At 56.7% G+C, this 12,688-nt stretch overlaps 1 protein-coding gene across 10 annotated transcripts in view; it reads right to left on the bottom strand.

Annotated features, from left to right (window-relative positions):
- Positions 1-3,564: 3,564 nt before the first annotated feature.
- Positions 3,565-12,688, bottom strand: part of ALPK1 (alpha kinase 1) — a 59,234-nt gene continuing 50,110 nt past the window's right edge. For 4 of the 10 annotated variants that reach the window (XM_084883322.1, XM_084883325.1, XM_084883324.1 and 1 more), the window contains 5 exons: positions 9,750-11,763; positions 7,705-7,858; positions 7,022-7,184; positions 6,329-6,515; positions 3,566-4,507 (listed from right to left, as the gene is read on the bottom strand). In XM_084883322.1, coding sequence (XP_084739448.1) covers positions 4,308-4,507; positions 6,329-6,515; positions 7,022-7,184; positions 7,705-7,858; positions 9,750-11,763 — 2,718 coding nt within the window. In that variant the 3' untranslated portion in view covers positions 3,566-4,307. Of the gene's footprint in view, positions 4,508-6,328; positions 6,516-7,021; positions 7,185-7,214; positions 8,455-9,749; positions 11,764-12,688 lie in introns of those variants that run through there. The other 6 variants (XM_084883326.1, XM_084883328.1, XM_084883327.1 and 3 more) reach the window with 4 other exon arrangements.

The raw sequence follows: 12,688 nt of genomic DNA, 5'->3' as shown, positions 1-12,688 counted from the left end.
CCGGTGGCACGTGTTCAGTGTACTGTAAACCGGGGCTACTTTGCCCATTTGCTGCCCTTTGTAATGCCCTCGGACAACCTGAGCTTCGTCATCCTTTCGGAGGGCAGGGACCGAACATTGTACTTCTGTCTCGGCTCTTTGGAAGGAGGAGACGACAGAATCTTCCTGCGACTGTGGGAAGGGGCTTTGAAACGCCTTCTTCGGTTCTTGCTCGGGACAGAAGCCACAAGGGATTGAACTCTGTTTTGGCCGCTGGCGCGCCTGCCGTGGCCCGAGCGGGGAGAGCCACAGGCCGTTTCAGTTCTGTAAGCTCACCAGCAGTCCTTGCTTTTCACTGTCCATGGTTTTGGCCTTAGGGAGGTGGGGAGGGAGGGATAGTCAAGGAGCAGGTTGGGGTGATCTCTCTCCGCCTCCCGGGCAGACCCCACCGGCTCCGCAGTGCACACTGGGCCCACCACAGGCACTTGGAAACTGCTTCCCGCCAATGGCCACATAGAGCTGTGTTACTCACATGATGACGACCTTCTCTTTGTTCCCTAAAACGTGCACAGGAAGGAATGTGTAATCAGGAAATACGACATCACCAGACCGGCGTGGCTCAGTGGTTGAGGGTCGACCTAGGAACCAGGAGGTCACGATTTGATTCCCGGTTGCAGGCTCTGAGGCAGCCGATCCATAATTCTCTCTCATCATGGATGCTTCTCTCTCCCTCTCTCTCTCTTCTTCTCTGAAACCAATAAAAACATATTTTAAAAAAGAAACAATTTTGTTGAAAGAGAAAACAACTTGAGTTATTTCATTAGGGACGAAGGGAACTCCTCTCCAACAGGGTGGAACGCAATTAATCACACCCATAGCTGCGGAGACCCAGCGGCTCTTCCTGCAGTGGGACCGGACTGTGGAATGCTTCCCGAAAACAATACTTCCTTGAGAGCTGGATTGAGTTTTAGAATTTATAACACACTAATTTTCCTCAAGGGTCTTTTCAGTTCATCTTTTAAAATATATATACTGCCGAGACCGGTTTGGCTCAATGGACAGAGCGTTGGCTTGCGGTCTGAAGGGTCCCAGGTTCGATTCCGGTCAAGGGCACGTACCTTGGTTGCGGGCATATGCCCAGTGGGGGTGTGCAAGAGGCAGCTGATCGATGATTCTCTCTCCCATCCAAGTACTAACCAGGCCCGACCCTGCTTAGCTTCCGAGATCAGACGAGATCGGGCGCGTTCAGGGTGGTATGGCCGTAGACAATGATTCTCTCTCATTGATGTTTCTAACTCTCTCTCTCTTCCTCTCTGTAAAAAAATCAATAAAATATATTAAAATATATGATTTCAGAGAGGAAGGGAGATGGAGAGAGAATCATTAATGATGAGAGAGCATCCTGGATCAGCTGCCTCCTGCACACCCCAACCTGGGGGTCGAGCCCAAAACCGGGCCTGTGCCCTGACCTTCTGGTTCATAGGTGGATGTTCAACCACGGAGCCACGCCAGACGGGCGGACTGTGATATCTTAAAAGTTCTTTGTCAGAGTAATTTATGGCTTTGAGTCTTTGCACAGGGTTCCTGGCCTCCACTACGCCCGCCGAGCCTCCATACCACTGAAGAGCAAGTGTTCTGGGAGGGGCCTGTGACTGCCAGGCCCATCAGCTCTGGCGCGCGAGCACACACACACACACACACACACACACTCACACACACACACACACTCACACACGCGCACACACACACACACACACACACACACACTCACGCACACGCACACACTCACACAGGCACAGGCACACGCATACGCACACACACACATGCACACGCACATGCACACACATGCACGCGCACACTCACACACGCGCGCACACACACGCCCTGGAGGCTGGGAAGGCGCAGCTGCAGGACGCCCGTCCCAGGCCGCCGTGCAGGCGCTGGGGCTGCGGTCCAGCCCAAGGGAACGCCGCACACGCCCAGGTGCCGCCCGAGAGGATGCGCCCGCAGCCGCGTGGGCCTCTGGCATTTGGAGAAGACCGTGTCCAATCTCACAAAAGGGCTCCCGGGCCCTCTGCTGGGGGAGGGGGCTGTGCAGGGAGAGGAGGCTGATGCGGGCTCAGTCCCCTCCCTTCACGGCCGCTAACAGGGACTGGTAGCCAGGGACAGGGACCGAGGCGTCCTGTGCTTCTCGGGCCCTGTGAGCAGAACACGGGCTGTGCTCGGAGAGAGACGGGCCCCATGCCGACATTTCCAGTAACAGCGCCGCCTACAGCTCACTCGGGGGCGGGGGTGGGGGCACACATCAAACCCGGAGCTACTTTACCTTTAAAAGTCTGTGAGTACGAAGGCATTTTTCTCCCATTCATTTGTATCAGTGCAATTACTCAACCACAAGTGAAACCCAGTGGACTTCGTTGCTTCTTGTTTTTGAAGTTCACTTCCAAAAGCAAACGTAGCTCGGCTGCAGACTTGGTTATTTTATTAATTAATTAATTAATTAATTAATTATTTTTAAAATATATTTTATTGGTTTTTCAGAGTGGAAGGGGGAGGAATAGAGAGCTAGAAACATCGATGGGAGAGAAACATCGATCAGCTGCCTCCTGCACACCCCCTACTTGGAATGTGCCCACAACCAAGGTCCATGCCCTTCACCGGACTCGAACCTGGGACCCTTCAGTCCTCAGGACGACGCTCTATCCACTGAGCCAAACTGGTTTAGGCAAGATTCGGTTATTTTAAAACACCTTTTTGTGTAATAGGATACCATTGGCTCCGGCTTCGAGACTCACAGGCTTCGAGCTCACGTCTGTATGCCATTCATCGGACACGTGATTCCTGTGCGCACGCACCCCGCAGAGCCCCGGGACGGCCGGGAGCTGCAGGGTCTCCAGCTGCCGGGAGGTGAGCTGCTCTGTGGCCGGAGACGGTGAGTCGGCGTCCATCGCTGGCGACACGCGGGCCTCTCCGGTGGATTCTGTGTCCCCGAGTCGTCTCCGGGGCAGCCGGTAGACGAACGACCGTCCAGGCCTGCTCTCCCGTCACAGCCTCCGCGCCCTCCTTTCAGCGCCTGCACGTCCCCAGGGCCTCTGCCGGGCCACACGGCGAGCTCACCGCTGCGGCCCCGGGAGCAGCGCGCCCGCACGCCGCTAATGGGCCGAGCGGGCGGCCCCAGCCGCGGGACGTTTCTCTGGGAAAGCCCGGGCCGGTGACGGACGGCTTGTCCCGCTGCACAGCCGCAGGGCGGGCAGTGCGGGGGCAGACGGAGGCGCTGGGAACGCCGCCCTGACGGGAGCCGGAGCCGGGACAAAGCCTGGCTGGGCTCCAGAGGATTAGCCACACTCCCCCGAGGGGCTGCAGCCTGTGCAGCTGCACAGCTCGCTCTCCGCTCTCCTGGCTCTGCCACCGCGAATGTCCTTTCCTCTGCCTCTGACATCCCGCCCTTCACACCTCGCTTTTTAAAGACATACTTCTATTGACTTCAGAGAGGAAGGGAGGGGGAGGAGGGAGAGAAACATCCATGATGAGAGAAAATTGTGGACTGGCTGCCTCCTGCACACCCCACACTGGGGGTTGAGCCCATAACCCAGGTGCCTGACAGGAATTGAACTGTGACCTCCTGGTTCATAGGTCAACACTCAACCACTGAGCCATGCGAGCCAGGCACAACGCGCTTTTTTGTTTGTTTGTTTGTTTGTTTTTTCACTATGAATTGACTTTCAATTATAAGTATTTTTTCTGTATCATTTGATATTATAATTTCCCCCTTTATTTTGTTAATAAGATGACTTTTTTCCCATTTCTTTTTTTTAAACTTTATTTTATTTTATTGATTTTTTTTTTTTTTTTTTTTTTTTTTTACAGAGAGGAAGGGAGAGGGATAGAGAGTTAGAAGCATCCATGAGAGAGAAACAGCGATTAGCTGCCTCCTGCACACCTCCTACTGGGGATGTGCCCGCAACCAAGGTACATGCCCTTGACTGGAATCGAACCTGGGACCCTTGAGTCCACAGGCTGATGCTCTATCCACTGAACCAAAATGGTTAGGGCCTATTTCTTTAACAAACATGTTAGTCTGGGTTCTTAAGCAAATACCAAGAAGGGGGTAGACGTACAGACATTCATTGGGGTAAGTGGAAGGCGGAGAGAGACCCCAGGTCTGGCCCGGGTCTAAGTGTGAGCCTGAAATGGACTCATCAATTCCTCTCACAATCCTTGGCCAGGCCCCCCCCCCAGGCCCCAGGCCCGGCCGAGGCTGTGCTGACCCTGCGCACCTGAGTGGGCCGCCCCCGTGGGTGACTTGGGGCTGCTGCATCCCAGAAAGCCTACAGGCTGTTTGGTGTCTCAGTCGGCGGTCTTGTCAGAGAGAGACGCCTGCAGATGTCGTTGCACTGCGCGTGCTGGTGGTCGAAGAAGTAAGAGATGCCCCTTTTCCCGAAGTTGGTGGTGACCTCTCTGCGGCCCAGTGAGTGGATCTGGGGGTCCGTCAGGTAGAGCAGCCCCTTCCCGTCACCAGTCACCCAGCCTGCGGAGAAGCACGGGTCTGAGGACCAGGCCTCTGGAGCGTCCGCAACACGTCCCAGAAAGAGTTACATGCTTAGTAAAACAGAAAGCCCCGCCGTGCTGAAACCGGTTTGGCTCAATGGTGGAGCATCAGCCTGCAGACTGGAAGGTCCCGGGTTTGATTCCGGTCAAGGGCATGTACCTTAGTTGCGGGCATTTCCCCAATAGGGGGTGTGCAGGGGGCAGCTGATCGATGATTCTCTCTCATCGATGTTTCTAACTCTCTATCCCTCTCTCTTCCTCTCTGTAAAAAATCAATAAAATATATTTTAAAAAATAGAAAGAAAGAGAGCCCAGCTGTCCTGGGCTCCACATGTGACAAAGTCCTGCTGAGGGGCGGGGAGGGGGCGGGGGGGGGGGGGGGGAGGCACGCCGACGACGGCCAGACGGAGAACGGAATGTTGGGTAATGAGATCTGTCTCCTGCTGCACACCCGAAGAGTGGTGCCCCAGGCCCCAGAGAGAATAAAATGCAGTTGCATCACGATGGAAGCACAGGACTGACTCTCTGGTGCCTCCGTCATTCGTGCGCATCTTCATGTGTGTGATAACAGTCAGCGAGCACAGACCCTGACAGCACAGTGCTCGGCCGGGCCTGTGGGGACGAGCTTGTTGCCACCAGAGTGCTTGTGGGGCTAACGCTGCGGATGGACAGGAGCTAAGGGACCCGAGTGAGAATAACATGAGGGACAGAGCGTGAGGACAGGCACTGTGGGACACAGAGAGGACGGGGGTGGTCATAGGAGTAGTGATAATAAATCTCATGTAGCAGTAAAACAACCGGAGCCTGAGCTGGTGTGCCCAGGGGATAGAGCGTCAGCCTGTGGACCGAAAGGTCCTGGGTTCGATTCCCAATCAGGGCACATACCCGGGTTTCGGGCTCGATCCTCATCAGGAAGCAGCTGATCAATGATTCTTTCTCGTCATTGATGGTTCTATCTCTCTCTCCATCTCCCTGCCTCTCTGAAATCAATAAAAAAATTTTAAAAAGTGCAGAGGATTGGCTAATAAATTCTGATAAATAACATCCTGGATGAACAGAAACAGAATTTAGACGTGAATGCCGAGAACGTAAAGGGAGTCAGACTGAAGCACACCAGCTCTGTGCCCTGAGGCCACACAGGTCCGGGCTCCCGCCCCGCCCCAGGGTGCCTGCAGCCACGCCCTGCACTGGAGGCGAAGGCGGAGGGAGGAAAGGGGGAGAGTTTTCACTCGGAAACCTAGAAAGTGGGTGTGTGTGGCAGGGGACAGCCTCACAGAAGGGAGCCCCATCTCTTCATGGAGGAGTCGACATCTCAGCATTTGCTCCCTAGAGTCAAATCCATCCATTAATTAAAATTGTTTAAAGCCAAGTCACGTTTCATCTGTGTGTGTTCTTTTAAATTGGAGATGCTCATTTGTTTATTTATTTTAAACAGTGTTTTAAAAATTGATTTCAGAGAGGAAAAGAGAGAGAGAGAGAGAGAGAGAGAGAGAGAGAGAGAGAGAGAGAGAGAAATCAATGATGAGAGAGAATCATGAATCAGCTGCCTCCTGCATGCCCCACACTGGGGATCGAGTCTGCAACCCAGGCCTGTGACCTTGACTGGAATCGAACCTGGGAGCCTTCTGTCCGCAGGCCAACACTCTAGTCACTGAGCTACACTATCCAGGGCTCAAATCAATTAATTTAACTCCAAGCAGGCTACGCACAATCTGTGGAAGAGGGCTGGGTACAGGCAGTTGCAAAGCCTCCCATGTACACGCGGACAGCACTGCAGAGGAAGAGGATGCTGAGCACACACCTTGTAAGTCCACGACGACATCCTGGTGGTTGGAAAACTCGTAGGAGAAGTGGCCGAAAGCCAAGCCGAGTTCGGTGGCTTTGTACTCCGTCTTCACCACTTTTGTGTTATTGGATAATTTTACAAACTCCCCCAGAATGTAAGGCTCCACACTGACACACCCTTTTATCACCTCGTCCTCTAAAATCTGAAAAACAGAAGGGGAGGCCGTGTGCCCTACAGCGAGGGCAGGGGTGGCACGGGCCGTGCTCTGTGAACCCGGCTTCGCGGCTCAGGACCTGGCTCCCTCATTTGCATGTGAAGTGCGTCACATGGACGGAACACCATAGAACCTGCAGTTACTCTTCTTTCACCGAATGCTCATGTCAAACTTGGGCTGTGATGTTTCTTTTTTTTTTATTTAAAAAAATATATCTTTAATAATTTCAGAGAGGAAGGGAGAGGGAGAGAGAGAGAAACATCAATGAGGAGAGAAACTCATGGATAAGCTGCCTCCTGCACATCCCTTCCTGGGGAGCAAGCCAGAAACCTGTGCAGGCCAACCTCTATCCACTGAGCCACACCAGCCAGGCTCATCATTGATGTGTCTCTCTCTCCCTCTCCCTTCTTCTCTGAAATCGATAAGAACATATTAAATAAGGAAACCTGGCCTGACAGGTGTCTCTGGGCCACCCCAGCCCTAGCTCCTCTCACCAGCAACGCCGCGGAGGGCACGTAGAAGAGCTGGGTGGGGATCTTCTGCTCAAAGAGTCGCTTGTTGAACTCCGTCACGTAGTGCTGGGCGGTCCCCTGGCGCTCCACGTCGGAGAAGTGCAGCTGCAGCGCCTTCGGCTCCTTATATGCCTTCCCAACGTACCTGCCGTTAGACAGAACCACCGGTGGCCCCCGAGGAGGCGGCCTCCGCATCCGGCTCCACGCGGGGCCTCTGAACCTGTCCCCTTCCCATGCACCCGCCTCACCGCTGCCCCGCCCCGCCCTCTGGGCAGGTGTCCAGGGTTCACGCTCAGGTCCACACCTGGGCTGCCTCATCTCCGGCCTAAGATGGTTGTCCTGCCTTTTTCACAGGCTCATTTGTTTACTCTAAGTGTGGCTTTCAGAGTTGAACTAGACTTTTACCAGCATTTATTCTTTCTAAATCCTCACTCAAGGATGTTTTAAAAAGTTGATATTTTTATTGATTTCAGAGAGGAAGGGAGAGGGAGAGAGATAGAAACATTGGTTATGAGAGAGAATCACTGATCAGCTGCCTCCTGCATCCCACCCACCCCCTAACTGGGGATCAAGCCTGTAACCTCCTAGGTCATAGTCGATGCTCAACCACTGAGCTACACCGGCTGGATCATCAGCCCTTTCCCATGAATGATGTCAGTCAGTACCTTCCCAGCGCTTCTTCTTGATGGAGATAATGAACCCAAAAGGCGTTTCTCTGTCTGCCCATCTTCGTCACCTTCAGGTAGTCCCCCAGGTACACAGCAGTCTCCTGGGCCGTCCACAGTTCCGACTTCTTGGAATATTTCAACAAAAGAGCATCTGGGAAAAACAGCAGTGAAAACGGATCTGGGCTCCTCCCTATGCCAGGACGGCACAGTCACGAGTACAGCTGAAATGGCTCAGGGCCTAGTTCAGCTGATCTGAAATCCTCAGCTTCTGTATACATCTCTCAAAGGTTAGCCTCTTCCATGGAGACTAATAAAAGTTAGTGAAGTACAATAAATTAGCAGAGCTTCACAAATAAGACAAAGACTAGCCTTTGATTCACAGAATCTTGTTTGTGGTGGCAACATGAAGATAAGGCTAGGGTTTCAGGATGAAATGAGAGGAGAATAAAGGGCTATTTATTTATTTAAAAAAATATTTTTATTGATTTCAGAGAGGAAGGAAGAGGGAGAGAGAAACATAAATGAAGAGAGAGAATCACTGATCAGCTACCACCTGCATGCCCTCTACTAGGGACTGAGCCAGAAACTCGGGCCTGTGCCCTGACTGGGAATCAAACCATGACCTCCTGGTTCATAGGTCGACCCTCAACCACTGAGCCACGCGGGCCGGGCTAAGCAGGGACACTTCAGAGACATACTGGAGCATGTGCTATGGGCTTATCTTCTTTGGATGACATGTGCCAGGTGCTGTGGACCGAAATACATAATGCTTTACCTCAGCGGTCCCTGCATTCCCAGGATCCTAGATTACATGTTGAAGCACACCCTCAGCTTCTCTTCCTTGACTTGTTTAATTTGGAAAAGCTCAACAATTACTTGAGAAAATATAGCTACTGTACAAAGATGTGAACTCACCTGGAAAAGGAAAAGATATGAAGAAATAAGGACTGTCTTCATCTTAAAGAATGAAGAACAGCCTGGCCAACCTGGCTCAGTGGTTGAGTGTCAACCTGTGAACCAGGAGGTCATGGTTCAATTCCCAGTCAGGGCACATGCCTGGGTTTTGGGTTCCATCCCCATTCTCTCTCATCATTGTTTCTATCTCTTTCTCCCTCTCTCTTCCTCTCTGAAATCAATAAATCCTATCTAATAAGGAGGGAATATGCTAATTGACCCTCACATCATCACAAAGATGGTGGTGCCCACAGCCAATAAGGAGGGAATATGCTAACTGACTGCCCCACCCACAAAGATGGCGGCACCCACAGACACAAGATGGCGGCTCCCAGTCCCCTCAGCCCTGCCAGGGCGCCTACCTCCAGAGTCCCTCAGTCCCCTCACACCCCTAGCCACCCAGGGCCACCCAAGGCTCAGGTAACCAGGGCTGGCTGAAGCTTGAGCTTCTGGCAGTGGCACCAGCAGAGGTGTGATGGGGCATTGCCTTCTCTGATCACCGGTTGCCTCCAGGGCCATGTACCCCCCTCCTGGGCCATGTACCCACCTCCTGGGGCCATGTACCCACCTCCTGGACCATATACCCCCCTCTGGGGCCATGTATCCATCTCCTAGGGCCATGTACCCCCCTCCGGGACCATGTACCCACCTCCTGGGGCCATGTACCCCCCTCCGGGGCCATGCACCCCTCTCCCGGGCCATGTACCCACTTCATGGGGCCATGTAGCCACCTCTGGGGCCATGTACCCACCTCCTGGGCCATGTACCCACCTCCTGGGCCATGCACTCACCTCCTGGGGCCATGTACCCCCCTCCGGGGCCATGCACCCCTCTCCCGGGCCATGTACCCCTCTTTGGGGCCATGTACTCACTCCAGGGCCATGTAGCCACCTCCTGGGCCAGGTACCCACCTCCTGGGCCATGCACTTACCTCCTGGGGCCATGTACCCCCCTCCAGGGCCATGTACCCCTCTCCGGGGCCATGTACCCACTCCGGGGCCATGTACCCCCCTTCAGGGCCATGTACCCACCTCCAGGCCATGTACCCCTCTCCGGGGCCATGCACCTGCCACAGGCTGTGTACTTACCATACGCCTGGTGCAGCTGGCTGGGCCTAAACACCCCTGTGCCCTCCAGCCTCTGGAGCAGCCAGTCATGTGTCACGCCTGCCAGGAGCTGTTCCAGGTCATGGGGCTGCAGTGTGCGAGCCTCGAGCATCTCTTGCCGCGTCTCTCCCGCCAAAGACATGAAGGAACTCTCGCTGGAGTTCAGGAAGGACCAGGGCGTGCTCCCCTCGAAGGACCCGCTGGACGCAGTGGGTGGCCTCCACCAGCTGCCCCAGGAGGAGCCGGAACTCCCGCTGCCGCTGAGGCTGAGCACGTGGGCGGGCTCGTTCCCCTCCTCTGTGGTGGTGCAGGCCTCGTGGCTCCCGGAGGCAGGGGGCGGCCTCGAAGTGCACGGCTTGGGGCAGCCACGCGGCCCGGTGGGGTCCAGCAGCTGTCCCCCCTCGTCCACAGTAGAGGCATCAGGGTCCACCTGCTGCTCTTGGACGGGGCCCCCGCTGGGTGCTGATTCCAGATGTTGAACGGGCCACGGTGACATGGCAGCATGACGTGCCAAAGCGGCGCTTGCACCCAGAGAATCGCCCAGGACTCTGTGGGATTCCACGGCTTCTTCCGGGGCTCCCCGGGAGGGGCTCCCTTTACACGCAGGGCCGGCTACTCGTGTGCGTCCCGCTCCCAGCTCCTCTCCAGCCCCGTGTGCGGCACCGCCACCGGCCGCCGGGCACTCATCCATGATCTCAAAGGTTTCTTCTTCTTGGAATGAAGGCTGTGTGGCCACACTCTGGGGCCAACGGGAACCAGAAGACCCAAACGCAGACCCCAGTGAGGGCCCGGCCTGAGAAGAGGCACCTCCAGGGCCTGGGGCTGTGCCTGCCCGCCTCGCCTCTGGGCCTCCCTCCGCCAGCCCCGCCCCGGAAGGCACATGAGTGCCCGCGGTGCTCCCAGGAGGGCAGGTGGCCGAGGACATGTGGCTCCGAGAGGACTCGGAAGGGCCATCCTCGGGCTCCAGGAAAGAGAGACCTCGAAGCTCTGAAGACAGAGCACGCAGAGCTGCGCTGTTCCCAGGGCTGCCCGGCCCGCCCGCCCCGGCAGCAGGCCCCTGAGTGTCCACAGGGCGTCCCCGGCCGGGCATGTGACTGGGGGACCTGCTGTCCACGTGGGTGTCCACCTCCTCCCAGCTGGAGGAGAAGCTGCGCCCCGACAGCCTACTCCAGGGGCTGGAGCTGCGGCTGCCGCTCGGAGCCGCGTCCCCGCTGCCGTGGCCTTGCGACGCAGCCTCAGTCTCCACGTCTGGGTCCCGGGGGACGCGGAGCGTGTCCGGGTGGATCCAGGCCCTCCTCCCCGCCCGCTGGGGCGCCTCCAGACTCCTCTCAGCGGCTCGGGAGGGAGACAGTCCCCTGCCTGGGTGGCGGCACGGCCCGACCTCAGCACTCGCGGTGTCTGGGCCCCGGGTGTCTGTTTTCAGTGCCGTGATGCAGACGCCTGTGCCTGCATCCTCCTGTTCATTTTTCTTGTTTCCACAGAAGCTTTCAAACGCCCCACACACCGAGGTGTGGTGCTGCGCATGGGCCTGGAGGGCCGTCCGGAAGGCCATGTGCCCCCGCAGGAGGGGCCTGTCCAGCCCACGCATGAAGGCAGCAGGGACGTACGCCCCGTCTTCCCAACTCGGGCAGCTGCGAACCGGCAGCAGGTCCTTCACCTGCGCGACGCCACGCAGGATCTCCCGGGAGAGCGCCGCCGGGTCTGGGGCCGCGGCCGCGCCCAGGGCGTACAGCTTCCCCGTGGCCTGGCGGCAGAGCTGGCGGGCGGCGCGGCCCGGCCCCGTGTCCCCGTGGAGCCGGCGGTGCGCCGTGCAGAGGCCGAGCGAGGCCCGGAGGAGGCCGTGCAGCCCCTGCCTCCCGGGCGCCGGCTGGTCCCCGCGCTGGGTGAGGAGGCCGATTTCAAAGGCCTCTCTGGCGTCTCGCAGACACGCCGACCGCATCCCGGGGGGACAGGCGCCCGCACTGGCGTAGGACAGCAGGCACGCGCCCCGGATGTTCTGGGAAGACACCAAGCACAGAGGTAGACGTGGCGTTGGGAGCTGCAGGTGGAGCGGGAGACCTCTCGCTCCTGGAGGACAGCGGTGAGACGTGTGGGAAGATGAACAGTGTGTGGGCCACCTCGGGCCACCGCCGTCCGGGGGAAACCCACAAGGACCACTGAAGAACCCGAGGTCTTGTCCGGCCGGGTGAGCGTCGGCCCGTGAACCAGGAGGTCAGGTTTGATTCCCGGTCAGGGCACAGGCCCAGGTGTGGGCTCCATCTCCGGGGGTGAGGGGAGTGGGGAGGTAGGGGTAGGGGTGCAGGAGGCAGCCAGTCAATGACTCTCATAATTGATGTTTCTCTCTTTTTCTCCTTCCTCTCTGAAATCCATAACATTATATCCTATTTAATAAAGAGAGAATATGCAAATTGACCATCATGCCACAATAAGATGGCTGCACCTACAGTAAAGGCGGGGATCCATAACACAAGATGGCTGCACTCACAGCAGAGGCTGAGTCTTAACGAGCCTTGACGAGCCTTAACGAGCAATCAGCAGGGACCTGAGGCTGTGTGACACTGGGCTGGGCCAGGGGACCTGAGGCTGAACCCCACGCCTTAGTGCCAAGCCATGGGACCTGAGGCCACGCCCCTGCCCAGCAGGGCTTGACAGGGACCTCAAGTAATGCCCCCTGCCCGGGCCCTGGCTGGGGAACCTGAGGCTGCACCCACCGCCTGGTGAGGCTTGATGGGGACCTCAAGGTACACTGCTAGCCTGGGCAGGGGGACCTCAGGCCGTGCCCCCCACCTGGCATCGGGCCAGGCAACCTGAGGCTTGATGGGGATGGGCCCGGCCAGGTCTGGATCAAGCCCAATGAGGTGGGGCTGGCGGGGGCTGGGTCTCTCACTATTTCGAGGTGCATGTGGGTGGGCGGGGACTTG

Source organism: Pipistrellus hanaki (genome assembly GCF_964339955.1).
Source record: "Pipistrellus hanaki genome assembly, chromosome: 5".
Classification (NCBI taxonomy): domain Eukaryota; kingdom Metazoa; phylum Chordata; class Mammalia; order Chiroptera; family Vespertilionidae; genus Pipistrellus; species Pipistrellus hanaki.
This window is presented reverse-complemented; position numbering and strand designations above follow the sequence as displayed.